The 21,543-nt window shown below is 35.0% G+C and overlaps 1 protein-coding gene across 1 annotated transcript in view; it reads left to right on the top strand.

The window, feature by feature from the left end:
• The window catches only part of FYB1 (FYN binding protein 1), a 99,709-nt gene extending 81,588 nt beyond the window's left edge, over window positions 1–18,121 (top strand). Inside the window, exons 12-18 of the mRNA XM_052659099.1 lie at window positions 453–478; window positions 2,405–2,471; window positions 5,360–5,450; window positions 6,435–6,597; window positions 14,893–14,926; window positions 17,283–17,314; window positions 18,099–18,121. Of these exons, the coding sequence (XP_052515059.1) occupies window positions 453–478; window positions 2,405–2,471; window positions 5,360–5,450; window positions 6,435–6,597; window positions 14,893–14,926; window positions 17,283–17,314; window positions 18,099–18,121 (436 nt within the window). The remainder of the gene's footprint in view (window positions 1–452; window positions 479–2,404; window positions 2,472–5,359; window positions 5,451–6,434; window positions 6,598–14,892; window positions 14,927–17,282; window positions 17,315–18,098) is intronic.
• Window positions 18,122–21,543: the final 3,422 nt, after the last annotated feature.

The following is a 21,543-nucleotide window of genomic DNA, read 5'->3' on the forward strand; positions in this document are numbered from 1 at the left end:
ATGGTCATATGAAGATTCCTGTGACTTTTGTTGTGACTCTACACTTCTATTCTTTGAGTCAAACTGTTTTCGTCCGGAGCTACACTGCAACGACTCCGACATATTTAGACCATTTCATTTACTCTGGTATGATAATATGCCCAAACTTCATAGAACAGATTCAAAAACATTGGTCCAATGGCTGTGAGAAAAATAAACCGCTGGATGTCATGATTCTTGATTTGTTTGGCCAATACCAGAGTTCACAAAAAGTCTTGCTAAATTCCAAATTGCTTGACAAAAACTTGGGACTCAGCAGAGAAATGGAGGATGAGAAAGGAATAATACTCAACAGATTAATTAGCCTTCATAAGCCTCAAGGCTGTTACTTATTCATGCCTTTCCTAAATAAAAGACCCAATTTCTGTATTTATATTGGTCTGACTATAATTATGTTCTCATTTTCTTTCCAGTTTCCCTTCTCCTCCTAAACAAGTGGGTAAGTAATAAAAACTAATTGTGTTAATATATTTTAAATCTCACTTCTTGCAGATAGGGTAGCAGAAACGATTGCTTTAGTCACGCTATCTGAATTAAAATCCTGACTCTGAAAATAATAAATTGTGTAACTTTGTCAAGTAACTTCACCTGGGATGGTCACAGCTTCTCAAAAGTAAAATAGTGGGAAAAGGAAATTTTTAACTTTCAGTGATTTTTAAACAGTTCTTCCAGTCACAGGATCACTATGGAGAAAGGGACAAATGAGTAGAGATGGCCCCAACAATCCTAATGGATCCCACCCCAATTTAGTTAGAGTTTGATGTATTAGATTTCTACAAAAAGATTTCTAAACACGTGCCACACTATATGCAACCAAGATCCTTCTGAATCTAAATTTCTTTGATTTTTAAAAATGTATTGTTTATATTGTCTTTGGAAATTTTTCCACTGCTAAATGTCAAATAGTTATCCTTTGTACAATTTTGATCATCTTATGTTTTACCCTTGCGGAGACTTAAAGGATTTTTCTGAAATTTTCTTTGAACAAAATAAAATATCTCGCAAGAATATTCAGAGGTTTTCAAAAAGTTTATTTTAATTTATAAATAAATTGAAAAAGCAGACCAAACACAGAGATAATCTATTCTTCCAGACTGTTCAACTGACTTTGTTTTCATCTAACAATTTGAAAATATGTAAGTCTCTAGCTCAAATTGATTAATAACTGATGATGAACGTACATCTTAACTTATAATTTTTAAAAAGTACTCAAGAAACTTAGCTCCACAAAGAGTAGGTATAAAATGGAACAAATGTGATCAATTAAGTAAAAATGTGTTGCTTGTTTTGATTTTGTCTTTATTAATTATGTCTTAAGTGCATGCGCATGGAACAGTAATTTTTCCTCTTCTGAATATCAGTGATATGTCATTATTTTTTATATATTTATTCTAGATTGTTCAGGTAGCTGAACAAGTTTTTATGCTGTGAAATTAGTTAATCTGAGTGGAAGGAAAATATGCACATATAAATACAGCATGTATATGTGTGTACATATATACAGAAGAGGGGGGAGTTAAAGAAAATCAAATTCTTGCCACTATTAGAGAGCATTTTAAGCTTTCTGTGCTAATCATTCCTCAAAACATTTGTACTCCTGTTAAGCCATCTCTTCAGCGTAATTTGCTGTGGGGCAACTTAATAGGTACGGAAAGGAAGCAGCACTCCTAACTTTAATAACAAGAAGTCTAGAAGGAAGAAAAGTGTCTACAGATTGGAAAAATCCCTGGGGCAGTTGAGGTCATAGCCACTTTTCCACCAATACTGATTCTCAAAACGTTCAGGTATCACAAGCACATTTTATTTTCAGGTAGTGCCACAGGTAATATTACTATAAGGTTAAAGTTAATGAAGAACAGATCCGTGAGTAAAAAAAGAGTTATAGACAAATCAATAGATAAGAAGACAGATACATAGACAAAGACATAGCATATACGTAAAATGATAGCTATTATCATAGCACCCCAAAGGTAAGTTTCTTAAGTACTTTTTCAATATCTTTACCTGCTGCTAATGGCCAGGAATATTGACTTGTTTGTCAGCAATCAACTGATCTTGCCCTTCATCATACTTGTGGATCTTCAAATAATCTCAGTCACTACTTGAGGGTTTTTTCCTGATAACAGTAGTTATAATCATTGTCACTGTTGTTGTTGCTGAAGGAATTTTAACACATGCATCAAGGAAGAGAAAAATCTTTCGCCTTTAAAGAATAGATGATGCATCCAGGAGAAATGTACAGAGACCTCGGGGAAAATTATTTTGTTGTCCTCAAAACAATCTTTATATTAAAAATATCACTGAATGCTCATATCAAAATGTCCACTAACAGTGTTTCACCATTTGCTATTCTATCTTTTGTTAGACATGGGAGATGAAGTTTATGATGATGTGGATGCCTCTGATTTCCCTCCTCCCCCAATAGAGATAAGGTAATTAAAATGTTCTCATTACAGTGAAGTAATGAAAATCAAAAAGTTCAAGAACATTCAATTGGATAAAACCCCAATGGGGTGCGTTTGTACTATGTGCCATCCTGTTGGCTCTGTTCTCCTCTCCCTGATCCCAGCTCTGCTGTCTCTGCCAGGTTTGTGAATGGATGGATAGCCCAGGTCCTCCTCCTCTTTCTCTCTCCCCTCCCCCACTTTTCTCCTTTCCCCTTCCCCCTTCCCCAGTGGGCCTTCTGGTCCCCTGGTCACCCTCTGCCCTGTGACCCACCAATGTCTATGTTCATTTATTCTCTCATTCACTGGGAAAATATCTGAAAGCCTGGTAGCAATTGATCTCACTAATTCATCCCCTCCCTTTATTTTTACTTTTTCCCAAACGTTGTTTGTCTTGAAGACATTGCTTAATTTGTATCTCAAATCCTAACCCACCTGCTTCAAACCTCCTCTGTCCTTCTCAAGAGGATTGTTTCTTCTTGTGAAAAAAATGAGAGCAAGAATTGTATTTTGAAAGGACTTTTAAAAGTTACGTCATACGTTTACAAAAGCATCAGATTCTCAAAGGTTCCATTCAAACTAGCAACAACAACAAAAGCAGTCAACAGTGAATAGTGACATTCTTTATTTTCCCTAAGGCTTCAATTTAATTTTAGACAAAAATTGTAAGAAAATCTAAAATCAGTTAATACTAGAGGAGTACCTTTTGAAAACTCTTCTGAAATAGAATGTAACATGATAGAATGCTTTCTTGTACTCCAGTGAGTATGTGAGATGATCTGATACATGCTAAAAGCAAGAACACCTTTAACTTTTTCAAGAAAAAAGAAAGATGAATAAAAAGATCTCAGAATTGTTCAGTTAAAGGATGAAAGTAACATCAGTGGAATATAGTAAGTGGTGTATTCTGAGCTGTACTGGTAAAAAATGCATGAGGGAACTCTTAAGTAAATATTTATTTTTTTACCAACATTGTTAAACTAATTTTACAGAACAAGATGCAGTGTCAAGATCAAAGAAACCGAGGGGAAAATATGTTGTTATTTATATATGAAGATCAAGTTCTACAGGCAAAACACACCAGAAATGTGAAAGGAGAATCATTCTCCTTTTTTAGTGCTCCGTGAAAAGAAAATCTAATAGTCTTCACCATAGGGAAGTCACTTCTATCCCTGATAGTTTTAAATGCATTTTTGTGTTTAATATTACTGTAGAAATGCCACCACATTCCATTAAATAGCTCTCTAGGAACCTAGAGTCATCCATTGGCCCTTTTCTTTAAGCAAAATAAGCCCCAGCTGATTCAACATTATGCAATAGGGACTATTTTCTTTCCCATTCTTGTTTTCAGAGTTTAAGACAATTGTGTATTCTCTAACATAGCACTGCATTTTTTAAAAATAAATTTCAATAAACTATCTTTAAAGAGAACGTGTGGGGCCTTTTTAACATTTGTGTGTGTTCTGATTGCTCCAGTGTGCTTATCTGGGCCAGGGACTCCATCACTGCCCAGGACACCAGCAGACAGAAGATTGTATTATTTAGTTGCTCAGTTGGGTCCGACTCTTTCCTACTCTGTAGACTGTAGCCCACCAGCTTCCTTTGTCCGTGGAATTTCCCATGCAAGAATACTGGAATGGGTTGCCATTTCCTTCTCCAAGGGATCTTTCCAACCCAAGGATGGAATCTGTGTCTTCTGCATTAGCAGGCAGATGTTTCACTACTGAGCTACCAGGGAGGCCTGCAGACCGAAGGTGCTGAGGGACAGTGCAGAGCTTACGGCCGGACGGTGTATACTAATTCACTTCCCAGTGAATAAACTCAACTTTAAATAGCTCAGTTACAAACAAAGCTTTATCTTAGGTAATCAAAATAAAATTAATATCAGTGATTAAAAACTGTCATTATCCACAAATATTCTGCTTTTTAAAATTCCTTCCTACAGAGATTCACAGCCTTTTCCTAGCAACCATATTTAATACTGGGGAATGGTTCACAACCTTGGTTGCAGATTAAATCACCTGGGAGCTTTTAAAATATGTGTGTCAGTACCTGGACCTCACTCAACCTAATTAATTAGAATTTTTAATTAATTTAATGTAATTAAAAATTCTAGGATTTAGACAAGGGCAGTGGTATCTTAAAAAAAACTCCCCAGGTGATCCTACTTGTGACCAGGCTGGAGAATCACTAGCTTAGACCAGTTGACTTCTCTTATAGTAATTGACTTTAGTTGGTATCATGAGATACAACCCTGGCTTCACTTTAAGTAGATATAAAAAAATTAATATATAGATAAATTTTTAAACCATGAAAATCAGTCTTTCAAAAAGTGTTCTTTTGGTGGTGGGGCGGGGGGTGGGGGGGGGGGGATTCTCTCATGGTCTAGTGGTTAGGATTTAGCACCTTCAGTGCTGGGGCATGGGTTCACTCCACGGTCAGGGAACTGAGATCGTAGAAGCTGCATGGCGTGGTCAATTTTTTTTTTAATGTTTCTTTTTAAAAAAGTTTTTTCTATGACATTAGCCAAACCACTTGATTATTTAGGAAGAGTTGAAAAATATAGGGGATTCAAGAATAGGTTGGATCATCTGAAATTGCTGATATGTAACAATGTTTAAACTATACTTCAGTCATTTTATATTGTTCAACATGATAATCTCAAACTTCCATTTTAACTCAGCCTGTACTCTCTTCAAGAATATTCTACATTAAGAAAAGTCATCATTTATCACAGTGAATGTACTCGATTTCTAAGAAAAAATTAATTGAAAATGAAATTTAACAAAAATGTAATGCTATGAATTCTCCATTATACACTATTCTTTTTATGTTTTGAAACTAAATGCTGTTTTATGTATGTTCTGCCATCCTAGTCAAGGAGTCAAGACCAAAGCTGAAGAAAAAGACCCTAAGAAGCTAAAAAAGCAAGAAAAAGAAGAAAAAGACTTCAGGAAAAAATTTAAAGTATGTTACATTTAAATATCATACAAAGTTCAAAGCCTTAATGAAAAAACTGGTGCTTATCTGTGTAAATATCAATATCACAGTTATCCATCACAACACCTTTATTTTCTACAAACTTTGTTTTAGATTTAGATTTATTCCTTTAAGAAATTAAGCAAACTCTTGTACATGCCCAATATATATACTGTGGTAATCATCTAAATTTAGCTGTCCTTTGAAACTCAATAAGAAGGTAAGCTAAAAATAGAATGATTAAAAATGATGTGATATATATATAGAGATATGAAATATTATTCAATCATGAAAAACAAGGAAATCCTGCCATTTGTGACAATGTGGATGGACCTCATGAGCGTTATCCTAAGTAAATTGTCAGACAAGAGGCAGAGACAAATACTGTATAATATCATTTATATGAAGAATCTAAAAAAACCAAACCCACAGAAACCGAGTAAAATGGTGATCACCAGAGGTGGAGAGCAGGGGGAGCTGTTTGTCAAAGAGTACAAATGTTCAGTTATAAGACGAGTACGTTTAGGGATCTAATTACAGCATGGTGATTATAGTCAGCAATACTGTATTACATACTTGAAAATTCCTAAGAGAGTACATCTTAAGTGTTCTCACTACAAAGAAGAAATGGTAATTATGTAAAGTGATCGAACCAATAGAATTGAAGTTTTGATAGTAATCATTTTGCAGAAAATGAGTGTGACAAGTCAATGCATGTACATCTTAAATTTTTAAATTTAAAAATAATTATTATTTTAGGTTGGTGAGGTAGCAAGTGATTTTTCTCCAAAAAGGTTTTCTTTAATCTTCTTATGTTATCTTTTGAAAAGATAACAAGGAACTAGTTTTTTTTAACAAAATTTGAAATTTTGCTGAAATTTTTAACAAAATTTCTTAATAAGTCTGTCAATAAGTGAATTACTTTAATAATACACATCAATCAATAATAAATGCTTTCCCTTATGTTTCCAGTATGATGGTGAAATTAGAGTCCTCTATTCCACCAAAGTTGCACCCTCCTTATCTTCTAAAAAGTGGGGCAACAGAGATCTACAGATAAAGCCTGGAGAATCGCTGGAAGTTATACAAAACACAGATGATACAAAAGTTCTCTGCAGGAATGAAGAAGGAAAATGTAAGTCACTACTTACTATTCAGAAATATGATGCTCCAGCATTTAACAGCTAAACAAGTTTTAGTGATCACTCCAAACTCTTTTTGCTCCATGCTTTGTGAATTTAAGAAACTGGAGATCTTGCTGGGCTGGAATCAATGTATTTCATTTTAATTTTTTTCATTTCCCACCTGCTATATTTGGCACTGAGTTGCAAAGATAAAGCCAAATTAGTGTTTCTGGAAATATGGTCCCACAGACCCCCAGCATCAGAAAACTCTGAGGCGATTATCACAATTGCAATACCCTAGCCCCACATTTGACTTGCTGAGTCATGAGCTCTGGGGGTCAGACAGAGACTGTAAGTCTTCCCTAGTTTGTTCCTATGTACACTAAAGTGAGAGCCACTGTGCTAAAGAACTGAGTGAGTCTTGCTCTGGTCTGGTTTTAAAATTATATCTCATATGTCACACCTAGCATTTCCAGTTTTCCTACCTTGCAAATTCACTTGTTTTCATTTCCTATTTGGCACATTTAATATAACCTACTCTTCCAAATAAATACAAGACAGTCCTTTCCTCTCTGACAGATACTTAAGCTGACAGATGGAAATGTTTTTGTCCAATTTTAAAAGGTAGCTTATTTCATTTAAAGTCCAGGGAAGAGTAAGTCAAAATTATGATGTCCTATATTTAAAACTGAATAGCCAGCCTGGCTGTCCCATATCAGCCCAGTAAGTCTGCACGGAAAACTCTTGAGTTCAATTTTAATGACAGGAAGGTGACTCAGGGACAGGAACCAAAAAGGATCTTTCAAGAATAAAACACAGTGACTCAAGGGTGGGGAAAATGGATCTAAAGTTTTTATGGACAAGGTGTGGTTGGCTGTAAAAGGGAAAAATGGAATGTGGGTACAAAGGATAACAGGCAGGGGTATGTAGTGTTAAGACTAGGTCATGGGAGATCATTTGAAGACAGAGCTGCAGGAGACAAAGAATACCCCAACTCAATCCAGGATTTGTGCACACACACCCTAAGGAATAGTCTTAAATGCTGATAACTGCATGCTTTAAAGGGCTGCCAAAATATTTTTTAAATGCTCAAGGTTTTTAAATTATTAAAGTTATGATGAATATACCAAATCGAATATTTTCCAGGATGATTATGATAACATGAGGAAATGCTCATGATCCATTAGTAACAGAAATAAGAAGCCTGCTTAATAAAGGATGGGATTTCTTTACAGCCATGTTTTAAAAATATTTAAATAAAACTAAAATGCTAATAATGGCTGATTAAGGTGATGGAGTGGGGTGCTTATCAGGTGATGCTAGAGGTAAAGAATCCACTTGCCAATGCAGGAGACATAAGAGACTCTGGTTCAATCCCTGGGTCAGGAAGATCTCCTCGAGGAGGGCATGGCAACCCACTGCAGTGTTCTTACTTGGAGAATCCCATGGACAGAGGAGCCTGGCAGGCTACAGTTTATAGGGTCACAGCAAGTCAGACAAAACTGAAGCGAATGAGCATACACGCATGCACAGGGTGATGGGCCTAGCTGATAATTTCTTTCCCTCTGCTTTTCCAATTATGTCACATTTTTCACAACAGACAATTGTTCTAATGCTTGTTATATGGACCTTTCTCCAGAGGACAAGTTTCAGGCTTGTTTTGACCTGCTGTCCAGAGATTCCTGTCCTTAACAACAGACCCCATCTAGAGCAATGCTCCTAGACTTAAAAGTACATGCACTTCACAGAGATCTTGTTAGAAATGTAGACTTTAATTTAGTAGATCTGAGGTGAGGAGTTTTCCCAAGGTCTCACATAATTCATGCTGCTAGTCCACAGAACAGACTCTGAGTAACAGGATGTAAATTACCTCAGCAACAAACATGTATAGATACAGATGGGCAGATGTAGATTCAGCATCAAGAACAGAAATTTGGAGCAGACTCCTCTCTAGGAATCAACAGACCTTAAACAGGAGAAAAAGCAGCAGCCATTCAGGGATAATTCGTAATCTGCTGTCATTTTCTATTTGGACATCAATCATTCTAAATACTACTATGAATACCAGAGGGCTCCCATCCTCTTAAGAATTTATCATCTGTTAAAAATGAGAAGTGAAAACATTACATGATAAAATCAAGGGTTCCTTGTTACTTTTATCTTTTTCTTTTTTTCCTAGTGTAGGACCAATGCAGTATACAGTTCCCAAGCTCACTAATAACTAATTCAATTCTTTGGTGGTTTGGGGTTCATCTCAAACAGAATGAAAATCACCTTATTATATCTTGTGTACTAGTTGTTTTTTATTTTAAAACTTTCTTTGGCCTGGACTGTGTCTTAGTTTGGCCTCCCCAGTTGGAAGGTGAGTCTGGGAAACTCCCATGGGCAAGTGGCAGAGTAGACTGGGAAGAGAAGGCAGCTAATAAAACCTTGTTATCAAAAAGAGGTATCACTTGGGTAGGTGGAGCTTGCATGCTCAGATGTTTCAGTTGTGTCCAACTCTTTGCAACGCTATAGACTGTAGCCTGCCAGGCTCCTCTGTCCATGAGATTCTCCCAGCAAGAATACTGGAGTGGGTTACCATGCCCTCCTCCAGGGGATCTTCCTGGCCCAGGGATTGAACCCACATCTCTTATTCCTGCATTGGCAGGCTCAAGCAGCAGTGTTATCCCATCCAGTGGGAAACAAGTAGGGATATTTATACACCAACTCCTGTCCATCAGGAATTGAAGACTACCCCTGGGCGTGTGGCCAGTCATTCAGGACACTGAGAAAGCAGACAAAGAGAGTTCTGGAAGCCAGAAAAAAAAAAAAGTCATCAGTAAATAAACAGAAAATGCAATTACTATCAGTTGCAAGTCGAACCACAGATCTGAAATCATGAGGGTGAAAGTATATGGGAGAGCCATCAAAAGCATCTTCAATTGCATTATTCCACAATTCAATGATCAGGTTTATTTCATTTCCCTTTTATTTCCCCAAATCTCTTATCTTTCTTAATTTTTCCAAAATTGCTCCTTATTCTTTCCCTGACCTGAATCCTTGACATTTTTAATTTTCTTAATTTCTGATCCGTTCCTCAAATATCACTATAGGATTTGGGACCATTGCTGTGTGGATTTAACCCTCTCTCATCTGAATTATTCCAGTAACCTTTCAAAAGATATGTCTCCCTTACCATTACTCTCAGCCAGTCCACTCACCACACTGTTACCCGAATATTATTTTTAAAAACATGAAGTCTTTAGGGTTAGTATATAAAATCTTTTATGATCTCGCCTTCCCCTCTTCAACTATTTCCCATCTGCAGGTGATACTTCAGAAATACAGACTACTGACTTGTCATTCCCTGAGTAAATTATGCTATTTCATCCTTCTATACTATTGTATTCTATTTGGAACACCCATAAATTATCTATTAAAAACAAACCAGTTGTCATCTAAAATTGGAAGCACACTCATTCCCTCCTCCCTAACACAATTAATCTCTCCTTGCTCTACCATACCACTACTATTACTGCGGCAATTGTCCTTATTGCTTTAACAACATGTTACTCTTATTAAACTCTGAGTTTGAGAGTAACTTCAATGAAATGTTCTCAACATTGTATTGCCAATACATTCTACACTGCCTGGTACCTTGTTTGGGACTCGCTGAATTGAGTATAAGAATTTAGAGACTGCAATTGTTTAACCAGATGAAAATCTGACATACTGACATTTGTGGGAAGAAGTCTGTTGAATAGTTTAACTTGTTTTTAGACACAAGTTCTCTGTCTTAGCCTTAGTGATTCCATTCACTTGTGTATCATTTGAGAGACTCTAAATCTTTCCGTTCCTTTTTCTACATGTAATTAGCAGTAATAGCATTTGCAATCCAGCACCATGGTGATCCTAACATTTTCCTTACTTTCTATTCTTTTTTAATCTGGCACACACACAAAAAAAGAGAAAACCATAGTTTACTTAAACATAATTGTAATGATAGAAATCCAAGGCTAAAGCATGAACAGTAATCCCTTCTCACTGTAGAGTAGAGTACAAACCACTTTTACTGGCATTAGCACATTTGAAAAAGTCTCACCCACAGACTTGTGGAAGAGCATATTGTAACGGCATTGAGATCTTAAATATATATTTGATGGCACATTCCCAGATGTTTAGAATTTCTTGATAATATTTGTGCATTTTCCTCAACTCAATTTCTCATAAGCTGGAGTTTCCCCACCTCCTGTCACTGGAGAAAATTTTCCTACAAAAATGTGTGGAATGAGACATGAGCTGAGTTATTTGTGGTCAAAATGTTCTCCATTTCCTTTGGGCATCAAAGGAAGGGGAATTTTAAAGGTACTCTGAATGTCCCCAATCCAACTGATCATTTCTTTGCTTCAGTAATTTTGTTTTCCATTTTAAAACAACACATGCTAACTGAAGAAAAAAATTTTTATTCAGAAATTTAATAATTCATCTGATTTGAAACCCTAAAACTAAGTAGGGAGAGAAAAAGAGAGGAAAGATAACATTTCTAATACACTAGGATAATAATTTATATTTAGTATTTTATACTGCATTTCATTTTTAATTTCTATTCCACTATGAGCATTTTCTCTTGAAGTTGGACATTGTTTCGCTTGCCTCGGTAAAAGTATGCAGTGTGACTTTATTGTTTTTAAACTGCATGAGGCCAAAGTGAGTAAATTTAATTTTTATTTCTGGGCTTGCTTACGACAAATGAAATGATAAGGAAATAATACAATTCATCATTTTTACTGAGTAAAAAATTTGAAAATATTAGAACAACGATCTCTTTCATTTTATTCCAAAGATGGCTTTGTATATCCTTGGTAATTTTATATTCACAACACCCTTCAGAAAGGTCAGTCATTAGTTCTAGGATACATCTGACCTGTAGCAAATAAACGTTAGGGGAAGAAATTAACTGGCATGTATATGGGGTGGGTGTGACTTTCTTAAGTAGGTCTAACCCACCGCATATTTTAAAGCATTTGTTTCAAGCCATTGTGTTCTATGTTCTGCTTTATGAATGTGAAGTTTCCAAATAATAATCTCATATGATATATGAGACTCCCTGGTGTGCCAGTGTCCATCATATTATAGAGCTAACTAAACACAGCAGCTCCTCTGCATGTTTCAGAACTATGGTGTGTTTTCTGTTTATTTCATTTGTTTGTATTTTTCATTAATGTTCCCTATGATGGTTGTACATGGAACATGTGAGCAAAGAGAACATTTTCTACCGCAAACAAAAATTTGTTTCTAGGAACTATAATGGAGAGATTGTATAAAAACTCATAGTAAGACACTTGTTCTGACACTGTCGTGAATCATGCTTCTAATATAATGAAGTTTTAGCAGAGATTTTTAAAGGTACTAGACAGCAAAACCTATGCTGTATTAAAAGTTGTTCACCCTGTAGAAATGCTATTTAATAGTAATTTTATAGCTAATGAGCCCTAAATGATCACATCATTTCAGGGAACTAAAATAGAGCAGCGCGGGACCAACCCTCCTCCAACCCCTTAATATGTTTGCTCTCAAATAATGTTCCCAATCATTGATGTTTATGTATCTCACAACTACAAAAACAGCAGCAACATTAGTGCTTTCCTCTAACGAAAAAGTGGTTAGAACTCTTGAACAGACAAGTTATAGGAGGAAATGTAATCGAGGTTTGAGAAGCTAAGAAAATACATTTTTTATAATTAATTTTGTGAGATTAGGTAATTAAACTGTATTATGAGTTATTAACTTTGATCACTGAAAGTACTGTTTTACGCCTAATTACAGATAGTGTTTTATCCATGTTGACTCAATTTTAGCATAATTGAGTTTAAAAAAAATAGATGTCCTATAGTGGTGGTGGTGTAGTCACTAAGTCATGTCTGACTCTTGCAACCCCATGGACTGTAGCCTCCCAGGCTCCTCTAGCAATGGAAAATAAAAACCTTTAATTCCCAAAATGAGGGTTATATTCTTTATTTTGGATTTAGTTTCTTTTGACCTTCTAAATATTTTTTACAAATGACAACAAATATATTTGATGCCAGAATAACTCCAATCTTTGGCAATATTTTCTTATTTTTTATATATTTCTCTAATTGTCTACATTCTAATTTTAGTTCATATACTTTACAAAGCCCAGACAACTAACAAAGAGATTGACTTCATCATTGAAGGCTTCAGTCGTTATTTTTAAATTATTAATTTAAACATGAATATCACGGGAACACTTAACTTGTTTTATTTTCCAATTTGTTTTTAAGAGAAAATTAAAAATGAAAACATAACCATCAGTTTTAACTAACGAAAAAATAAAGTTTATGGCTCTTACTGTCTGTAGAAATGGTTCACACTTAATGTTAGCCCTAAACACAGGTACAGGTAAAGACAGATTTCCACTATTGGAACCCTGATACAAAATCTGCAGTTTGTTCTAAAAGTCTGTTATTTGCAGAGTTTCTCTTTTGAGAGACACACAGAGAATTGAATTTGTTAAAGATGAACTTATCCCCCTTTAAAAATCACGCTAAATGGATGATGTTCAACCTTAAATTTTTTTAAATTTGTTACTGTGAAACGAAAGAACTGTGGAATCAAAGGCAATCCAAGGATCATAGATATTAATTTTAGATGACCTTTATATTAACTTTTTCCACATCTGCTTTAATTGAAATAAAATGGAAGATATAACGTGGTCTAATTTTTTCATATTCCAAGAAAAATATTAGTCTGTTTTTATGATTTTGACACATGCTTCATTACCTCTATGCTACAGCAATTCAAAGATAACTTTGATTCTTTATTTTCCAAATATGATTCTTATAAAATAAGATTAAAAAATTTAACAAAAGTTTTTATCAAAAAGCAATGAATCTGTTGACAGAATATTTGGTGGAGTATTTTTACCCCGGAATATTTCAAAGGAAAGTTTGTTTCCTTAAATTTTAATGCACAATTTCAGTTATGATTCTAGCTTAAAGTTTTTTTGTGTTAAGTCAGTGACAATATGATATTACCATGTTTAAGTAAGTTTATTAGCATTGGTATTAATTTTCATTTATGAACCTCTTGCTTTGTCATTTTTTACACATTTACTCTGATTTAGAGCCCAAAACCAGATCTGAGGTGGAATAAAACCAATAAATTGACTCAGTGCAAGAAATTATTTAGATGCTGATTGGCAAAACTATAAACGGTACTAATGGCAAGCAAGCAATAGTGACTAGGTGCTAACACAAAACTAACAGCTATAAGGGTTAGTAAATTAATTAGATGTCAGCAGACACTTTCTTGTGAAAAATAGTGCATATTTTTTCTTAGGAGTACTTTGCTCAAGAGGGGCAAAAATAAAGTGGAAAAAAATAATTTGCTTTCCTGTATAAAATGTCTATTTTCTATTTAACAGAGGAATCACTGGAATCTCTGATATCTGTTCTTCCAATAATTATTTGTTCCATCAAAGATGAAAATACAAACATTGACATTCTGTCAAGCGGCAAAAGCAATAGTGAAAGATCTTTCACACTGATTACAAGAGAGCTGTTTTGAAACCTTTTCGAATGCACACTCCCCCAAGTAACCACTAGACTGCGGATCTGAAAGGGGCGTAGGATATAATTCTGACTGTTCAGTGTAAAAAAAAGTTGAAAAGTTAAGTCTTAGACCTGGAGATATTTAAAATCCCTACCATGACCTGGGCTTCCCTTGTGGTTCAGCTGATAAAAGAATCCGCCTGCAATGCAGGAGACCCTGGTTTGGTTCCTGGGTTGGGAAGATCCAACCCAGAGTGGGGCATGCAACCCACTCCAGTATTCTTGCATGGAGAATCCCCATGGACAGAGGAGCCTGGCAGGCTACAGTCCGTGGGGTCTCCAAGAGTCAGACTTGACTGAAGGACTAAGCACACACCCCCATGACCTACTCTTGTAACTGGAGAAATTACGCTTAATAAATTCTTAAAATTGTGCCACAGGGGCAACACCTTGAAGAAGTAGATTAAACTGTGAAAGAAGCTTGGGCTATAACATACAGTAGCTTAGAAAAGAAAATATTGGTTTTTAATTTAAGGGAGAAGGAGGAAATATTGTAAATGGCAGAAAACAGGAAAGAGAGAAAAAAGAGAAAAGTGGACACAAAAATGAGTCATATTTGGAGATAGATGTAATTATTCAATATATTATATGATATTCTTTTAATTATTAAATTCTATTTCAATTTCTTTAAAAATAGCAGAGAGTTTTCAAGTTCATATTGTTACTAAAATATATTTTCTTTTTCTTTCTTAGATGGTTATGTCCTCCGGAGCTACTTGGTGGACAAGTAAGCCTATTTTCTCCTCCTACTATAGTTTCAAAAAGAATGATATTCTTTTCTTTAGGAAGGATTTTTAATATCATTTAAATAACATAATCTACTAAACTATCATAAATAAATTTTAAAACAATACACTATCCTAATGTCAATATGGTAGTATCCATAATGAAGTTAGTTTTAAGTATCACTCTTTTAAATCTAAAAGAGGAGCCCTTCTCATTCATGATTATACCATTGCTGGTTTTATATATTCATTGGAGACAGACATAGCAACATTGGATACAGGTCAAAATTGCTAGCACTTTCATTAATACTTTGCTTTTCACTAGCTATTAATGTAGTTGAGGGACTTCCCTAGCAGTCCAGTGGTTAAGATTTCACCTTCCGATGCAGGGGGTATCGGTTTGATCCCTGATCAGGGAGCTAAGATTCCTCATGCCTCATAGCCAAAACAAAACAAAACAAAACAAAACAACAAAAATGCAGTGGATTGGATTGATCGGAGATCAATAGCTCTGCAGAGTAGGTACAAATATCACCTGTTAACAGTTTATAGTTTGGCTCCTAATTGAGGGCTTTTCTTTACTCACGCCATGCATCATAGAATATTAAGTTGTCTTTTTTGGAAGCATGCCAAAAAGAAAAGATAGTGGTCAATGATTCTTCTATTTTTATGAATAGGACATTGTCACGGTCTGGTACTAGTGCTAATAGTCACACTCCCCTCCCCCTCCCCCTCCCCAATGTTACAAGATTCTGTTCCAAGTAAACCAGTGTAAGAAATGAGCTCCATTATCACAGTAGGTCATATACCAATCCAGAGATTTACAGAATTCGGCATAACTAAGAAATCAAGGAGGATTCACAGACTGTATCCATAAACAATCTGACACCATCAGAAAGAGACAACTGCAGGTTAAGGGCTCTGTCAGCAAACTAGTAAAGAATCAAGAGAAAAATAATCATAACACTTTTGTTTTCTTCAGAGCATTAATCACAGTAGTAGGCATTGGATTTTTCAATGGGCTTTACTCTATGAAAGATACAAATTTCAAGGAAAGAATGTGTGACAAATAATGGGACCACATCTTCATCGGTGATTATTACAGGATGATTTAGAGAGAATTCAGAAAGTGTACTCTAAGTAATTATTGCTTTACCATCTATTGAAGTGAACAGTTAATAAATGCTTATTGAATGAACAGTAGAAAAAAATCTGTCCTCTTTGCATTTGTATCAAATTTCCATTAGCCAAATCCTTCCTCAATCTCAGAAAAAGGATTCAAACAGAAGACATAGGGAACTCACAGCATCTGCCATGATTAGCAGCAATTTGAAAAGCCTGCTGCTTCTAAATGCACAAAGGTAGTACAGGAACCACGAGTATGTCTGGACTAAGTGACAAACTCACCTCACATTTCTGCACTTCAAACCCGTGTCCTCTATTCCAAGGTTCTATTAATATTTATAATTCTATTTTAATTACTTGCATGTCATTCTCTCCTCCATTAGCTTATAAAAGCTTCTAGAAATAAAGGCTGTGTCTTACTTATAAATTTCCTGGTACATAGGAGGGACTCAGCGTGTGTATGGAATAGAGTATGTCACAAAGATTCAGGATCAGATAAAACCTGAAATGTGTAAAAGTCACAAACTATCATTAGGGATGCTGCCTATAACCACAAACATTTTTTAAATTATATAACATAAGAATCACCTATGAACCATATCTTGGCTGCTTATTTTGTAATCAATACTTATATATTTTTAATTAATATTTATAAATTATAATTAGAAATACTTTAAAAATGATACACCCATTTCCTATGCCAAATATTTTTGTATTTCCTTCAACACTTGAAATTCACATGAAAGTAGTATACATCTGATATTAACAAACATAAAGAATTCATCAGAGTTTTGGATGAGGGCCCCCAGTAGAGTACTGTGCTTTGATTTTTCAGTTTGTTCAGTTCAACAAATATTTCTTAACCAAGGACAGATATATGCTAGGCTTATAGTTTAATTAAAAGATGAATAAGGCATGGTCTGTGTTCTTGGGGCATGTTTTCACTATTTTGTATGTCTATGATATGGAATAAGCTATGTGTGTGGTGTGTGTGTGCATGTGTGTTTAAGAGTGAAACAGAAGATTAGATTAAGTCAATAAAAGGGGATCCAGATGTATATGAAATTTCTTCCCATTTATAAATGTATAACACGTAATACTCATCATCATAATACTTCTCATCCTTAAATGCCTTGTATCACATGAAATAATGTTATTAAACTTTTAACCTAATGTTACTTTAATATTAAGAAGATTATTTCATTAAAGTAAAATTTATTTTCTACTTAACAGTGATGGAGAGATTTATGATGATATTGCTGATGGTAAGTCTCATGTGGCACTCACCACAGGGAAGAATGGTGAATTTACTGTTCTTACAAATACTGGAAATAGCTTACTGGATTAATAAGAGCCTTCCAATCTGATCAGAACTTGAATTACCTGAAAATGTTAGGAAATGTAAATACCTTGGTATAATGAAAAAAACTTATTTTTGTAAATGACTGGAAATCAAGAGAAAATCTCTTCTTTATTTCCTTTGAAAATAAAAGAATAACAATATTTAGTGAATTTTTCATTATACCATGAGTCTTAATAAAAATTGCTTTTATCCACAAAAAATATTTGTGCTTAGACAGTAAATAGGTACATATTTCATAACATGTATTACTTATTAGTATTATCTAAGCATTGAACACTTCTAAATTACGATCTAAAAGTTTAATCTCACCTGAAACGAAGCATAGTGTAATGTTCCTTTTAGTCTCCTTTTAAATGTACGATTCTTACTGATGTCTAATATTTTCAGCCTCATCCAGAATTACTTTCAAAAGGTACATTTAATAAAGTTTCAGATTAAATAATCCTGAGTCTCATTTTGGTAGAGAATAGATTTGTCCAGAAACTTTGTTTGGAAAAGTACACTAAGCAACGAGTGTTAAATAAATATATGGTCTTCCAGTTAACTGCTTTTTCATAAAGTGAGCCAATTCTACTTTTCCTTAATCTTAAACCAGGAGAGTATGAATCATTTATATTTCCAATTATGAACACTTAGAGAATATGTATTTTGTGTAACTAATTTAAATTTCTGTTTTCTCCTTTCAGGTTACATCTATGACAATGACTAGCTCTCAGTAGCTCTTCTGCTACATTCATTTGACATCAGTGTGAAGTCTGGGTTTTAATTGGCTTGTTATCGAGTATCATAGAAAATGAATGCACAAAGCTACTTAGTACTTTTATCCAAAAATTCCAATTACTTTTACACATTGTGAAATTTTGGACTTGGAAAGTGATAGCTCTGCCTAATCAACGTCTTAGAAGACTGTATTTATGAGATGTAAGAAATACTAAAAACCCAGTTCTGCCTCAGCTACAATGAAGGCACTTCTTTTAGTCCATCAATAGACAACTCTTCCTAAAAAAATCATTTGAGAAGAAATGACTGTGCTGTCTAAAGAAACATAAAGAACAACAAAAAATATAAGGAAGGAAATTTTTAGACTTTTCCTAAGAGGGGAAACTATTGTTTGTACTTCTAATGATCATATCTTATATTCTCCATTCAAATTACCTAGCTTTTAAAAGGAAGGGCTGTCTCCTCTCTTATTGGTGGGTTAAATGTTTTTAAAAATGATAGTAGTAGTGGAACTTTTGTATAAAGTTTGTCTCTATTTGTTAATTGTGAATATGTTTTAATTATTTGATGAGAATGTATGCAATTCCTATACACACCTAAGATTAAAACGGTGGAAGAGTTTAAAATGTTTTCTTTTTGTAGAATTGTATGCTAACAGTATAATTCTGTTTAAAGTGCTCTTGTAACTAGAGTGGATATGAATGAAGACTACCCTAAAATTATGAAGAATGAAGTTTGAAAGTAATTAGCCTTTAATGCACCTCTTTGCTATGAAGACTCTTTTAAAGGTTTTTGTTTTTCAATTACCTCTATGGAAAAAACTTTAAACCACTTTACTGGAAAGTTAGCCAACAGAGGGCATACAAATTAATAAATCTTAGCGTTTGGGCTGGGGTCTTTCATATTAGTACATACCCAACCAAAAACAATCCCAAAACAAAATGTGAATCATTTGGGTTCCAAATGCCAAGAACACTAAACATGACACAAACTGAAGAGACCTAACACACCCAAAAAAAAGTATATTAGGAAACTTTTTCAACTTCAACCCACTCCAGTATTCTTGCCTAGAAAATCCCATAGACAGAGGAGCCTGGCTGGCTACAGTCCATGGGGTCACAAAAAAGTCAGACAGGACTTAGTGACTAAACAAACAAAATATGAATTGAGCAAATCCTAATGCTGGCCCTGCTATTAATGAACCTTGATGTGATATTGGATAAATTATTAATCCTCCTCCTATTAATAGTTATCTCATTTGCAAATTTCAGGATTAGACTAAGTCAGTTTTTCCCAATGTTTTCACTATCAGTTAACTTCTATAATCCTCCTCTGCCCTAGCCCTGTGCTTTAGAAGCTTTTCCTGATTTTTAAAATTCAGTGATGAAATAATGATTAATGCATTACCCATGTTTTAATATTGCAAAGGCCCACCCATTGGAGAGTCTGAAGAGTGGCCCCTCTGAATTGAAATAATTCCAAGTAATTGTAAAGGAATTCAAAGTCTTCATATGAGTTAAGTGAGATTTCTATTAGGTACTTTGAAATGTAAAAATAGATCATCAACTACTATTGTTTCTCTAGTCTGAGGCCCCCAGATTAGAAGACACTGATCTTAAAAGACCTCTTCCAATTATGAAATATTTTGATGCCTAATTTTTGATAGAAGGAGACAGTATTTGCTCATGTAATGAATTTACTTCAAAACCAGATAAAATTACATCATCCAAATGTGGTTTTTGTTTGTTAAATCAGGTAACAAATATACAGAATACACTGACAGTATGTTTCCAGTAATTTTTTCTTCCGATTGAGAATAGTATAAACTCAATACAATGTCAGTTTTAAAAATGCCAAATTATATCAAGAGAATCTTTTAGAATTTTGGTTCATATACAAAGAAACAGATACATGCCTGTGAAAGATTTATGTAATAGGTAATTGCCTTAATATAAGGAAATATCTGAAGTATTAATTTTAATATACTAAATATTATTTCTGTTTTGGTTTTACATAAGGAATTTTGTCATGTGAGAAGAGTGACAAATAAATAATACTTTCACAGATAACTTTGCCTCCTACTTATCGAGAAATCAAGGCTAGCAGGCTTTCTGTCCCATAACTTGATCCCATATCTGTATAAGACTGTGTTTGAGCCCATTCCTATCTCTTTTGGCTTCGGCCTCAGAGGATGGGATACCTCCGGTTCAAACCAAACCTTCCACCACTGATATCCCTGAGACCCGCTTCCTGTTTTGTGATAGAAACTGAGATAACCAAGTGCAAATGCTTCGAATATCCTACAAGGTGCAGCCTTAGTCCATATCCAGACACTAACCCAGAAAATAAGATATTACCAGTCAGAGTCAAAGCCACACCTGTTATCTCACATTTTCCTGCCTTCTCTGGAGTCTTCTTCTTTCACAATTACTTCATTCTCAGCCTCCCTGTCTCACTTCTTCCCCATCCCTCTTTCCCTCCTACATTTCCTCTTTTCTGTCTTTTTCTCCCATTATGCAAATTCCCTCCTTGAGGCTTACAAACATACTCAAGTCTTTCCTGCTAGAAAAACAGGAAATCTTGCCTACTATCCAAATACCCCTCTAACTACAGTTTGTTCTATCTTCTTTACCTCACCTTGTTGTCTTTCAATGGTATGGTATATGGAATTCCCTGGTGGTCTAGTGGTTAGGTCTCCATGCTTCCATGCTTGGGGCCTGGGTTCTATCCCTGGTCAAGGAAGAAAGACCCTCACATGAGATGTGCCCCACACCCCCAAAAAAGTAGATTATGTGTGGCAGCCAGGAAAATGTGCCTCATGGACCTTCAACCACAGAGAGCTTAATTAACCAAAGGCCCCAGTCCTACCAATGCCAGGCTTCCGAGAGACTGCTCCTATGTACCCAGCAATTGGGTGTGGCAGGCCTGTTCCTGAAAGATACAAAACCTTCCAGCAGCCTGGCTAACCCTTTCTTACCATCATAGCACTCTGAGATGCTTTGCCCCAACCATCTCTTCCTCCTCCCTTTCTGGGTTCAGACTTGCCTTGCTCCCTATTGATTCCTCCAGCCTTCCCTGCCTTCCTTCCATTTCCTCTGACACATGTATTTGCCCCTCCCCCCTCTCCCATATTACTGCATTTTCACTCCATCTTGCTGTTTGCTTTCCAGAAGACCTGCACGGACCACTGTAGCACTGGAGAGTTTGTAAAAATACACATCCTCCTCAGATCAACTGAATCAGAATATCTGGTGAAGAAATGTTTCAATCAATTTTCTTTAATTGAAGTATGGTTGATTTACAATGTTGTGTTAGTTTTCAGGTGTACTGCAAAGTGATTCAGTTATGCATATATATAATCTATTATTAAATTATTGTTTGATAATTATTATAAAATATTGGGTACAATCC

The sequence above is a fragment of the Budorcas taxicolor genome, chromosome 20 (genome assembly GCF_023091745.1).
Source record: "Budorcas taxicolor isolate Tak-1 chromosome 20, Takin1.1, whole genome shotgun sequence".
Taxonomy (NCBI): Eukaryota; Metazoa; Chordata; class Mammalia; order Artiodactyla; family Bovidae; genus Budorcas; species Budorcas taxicolor.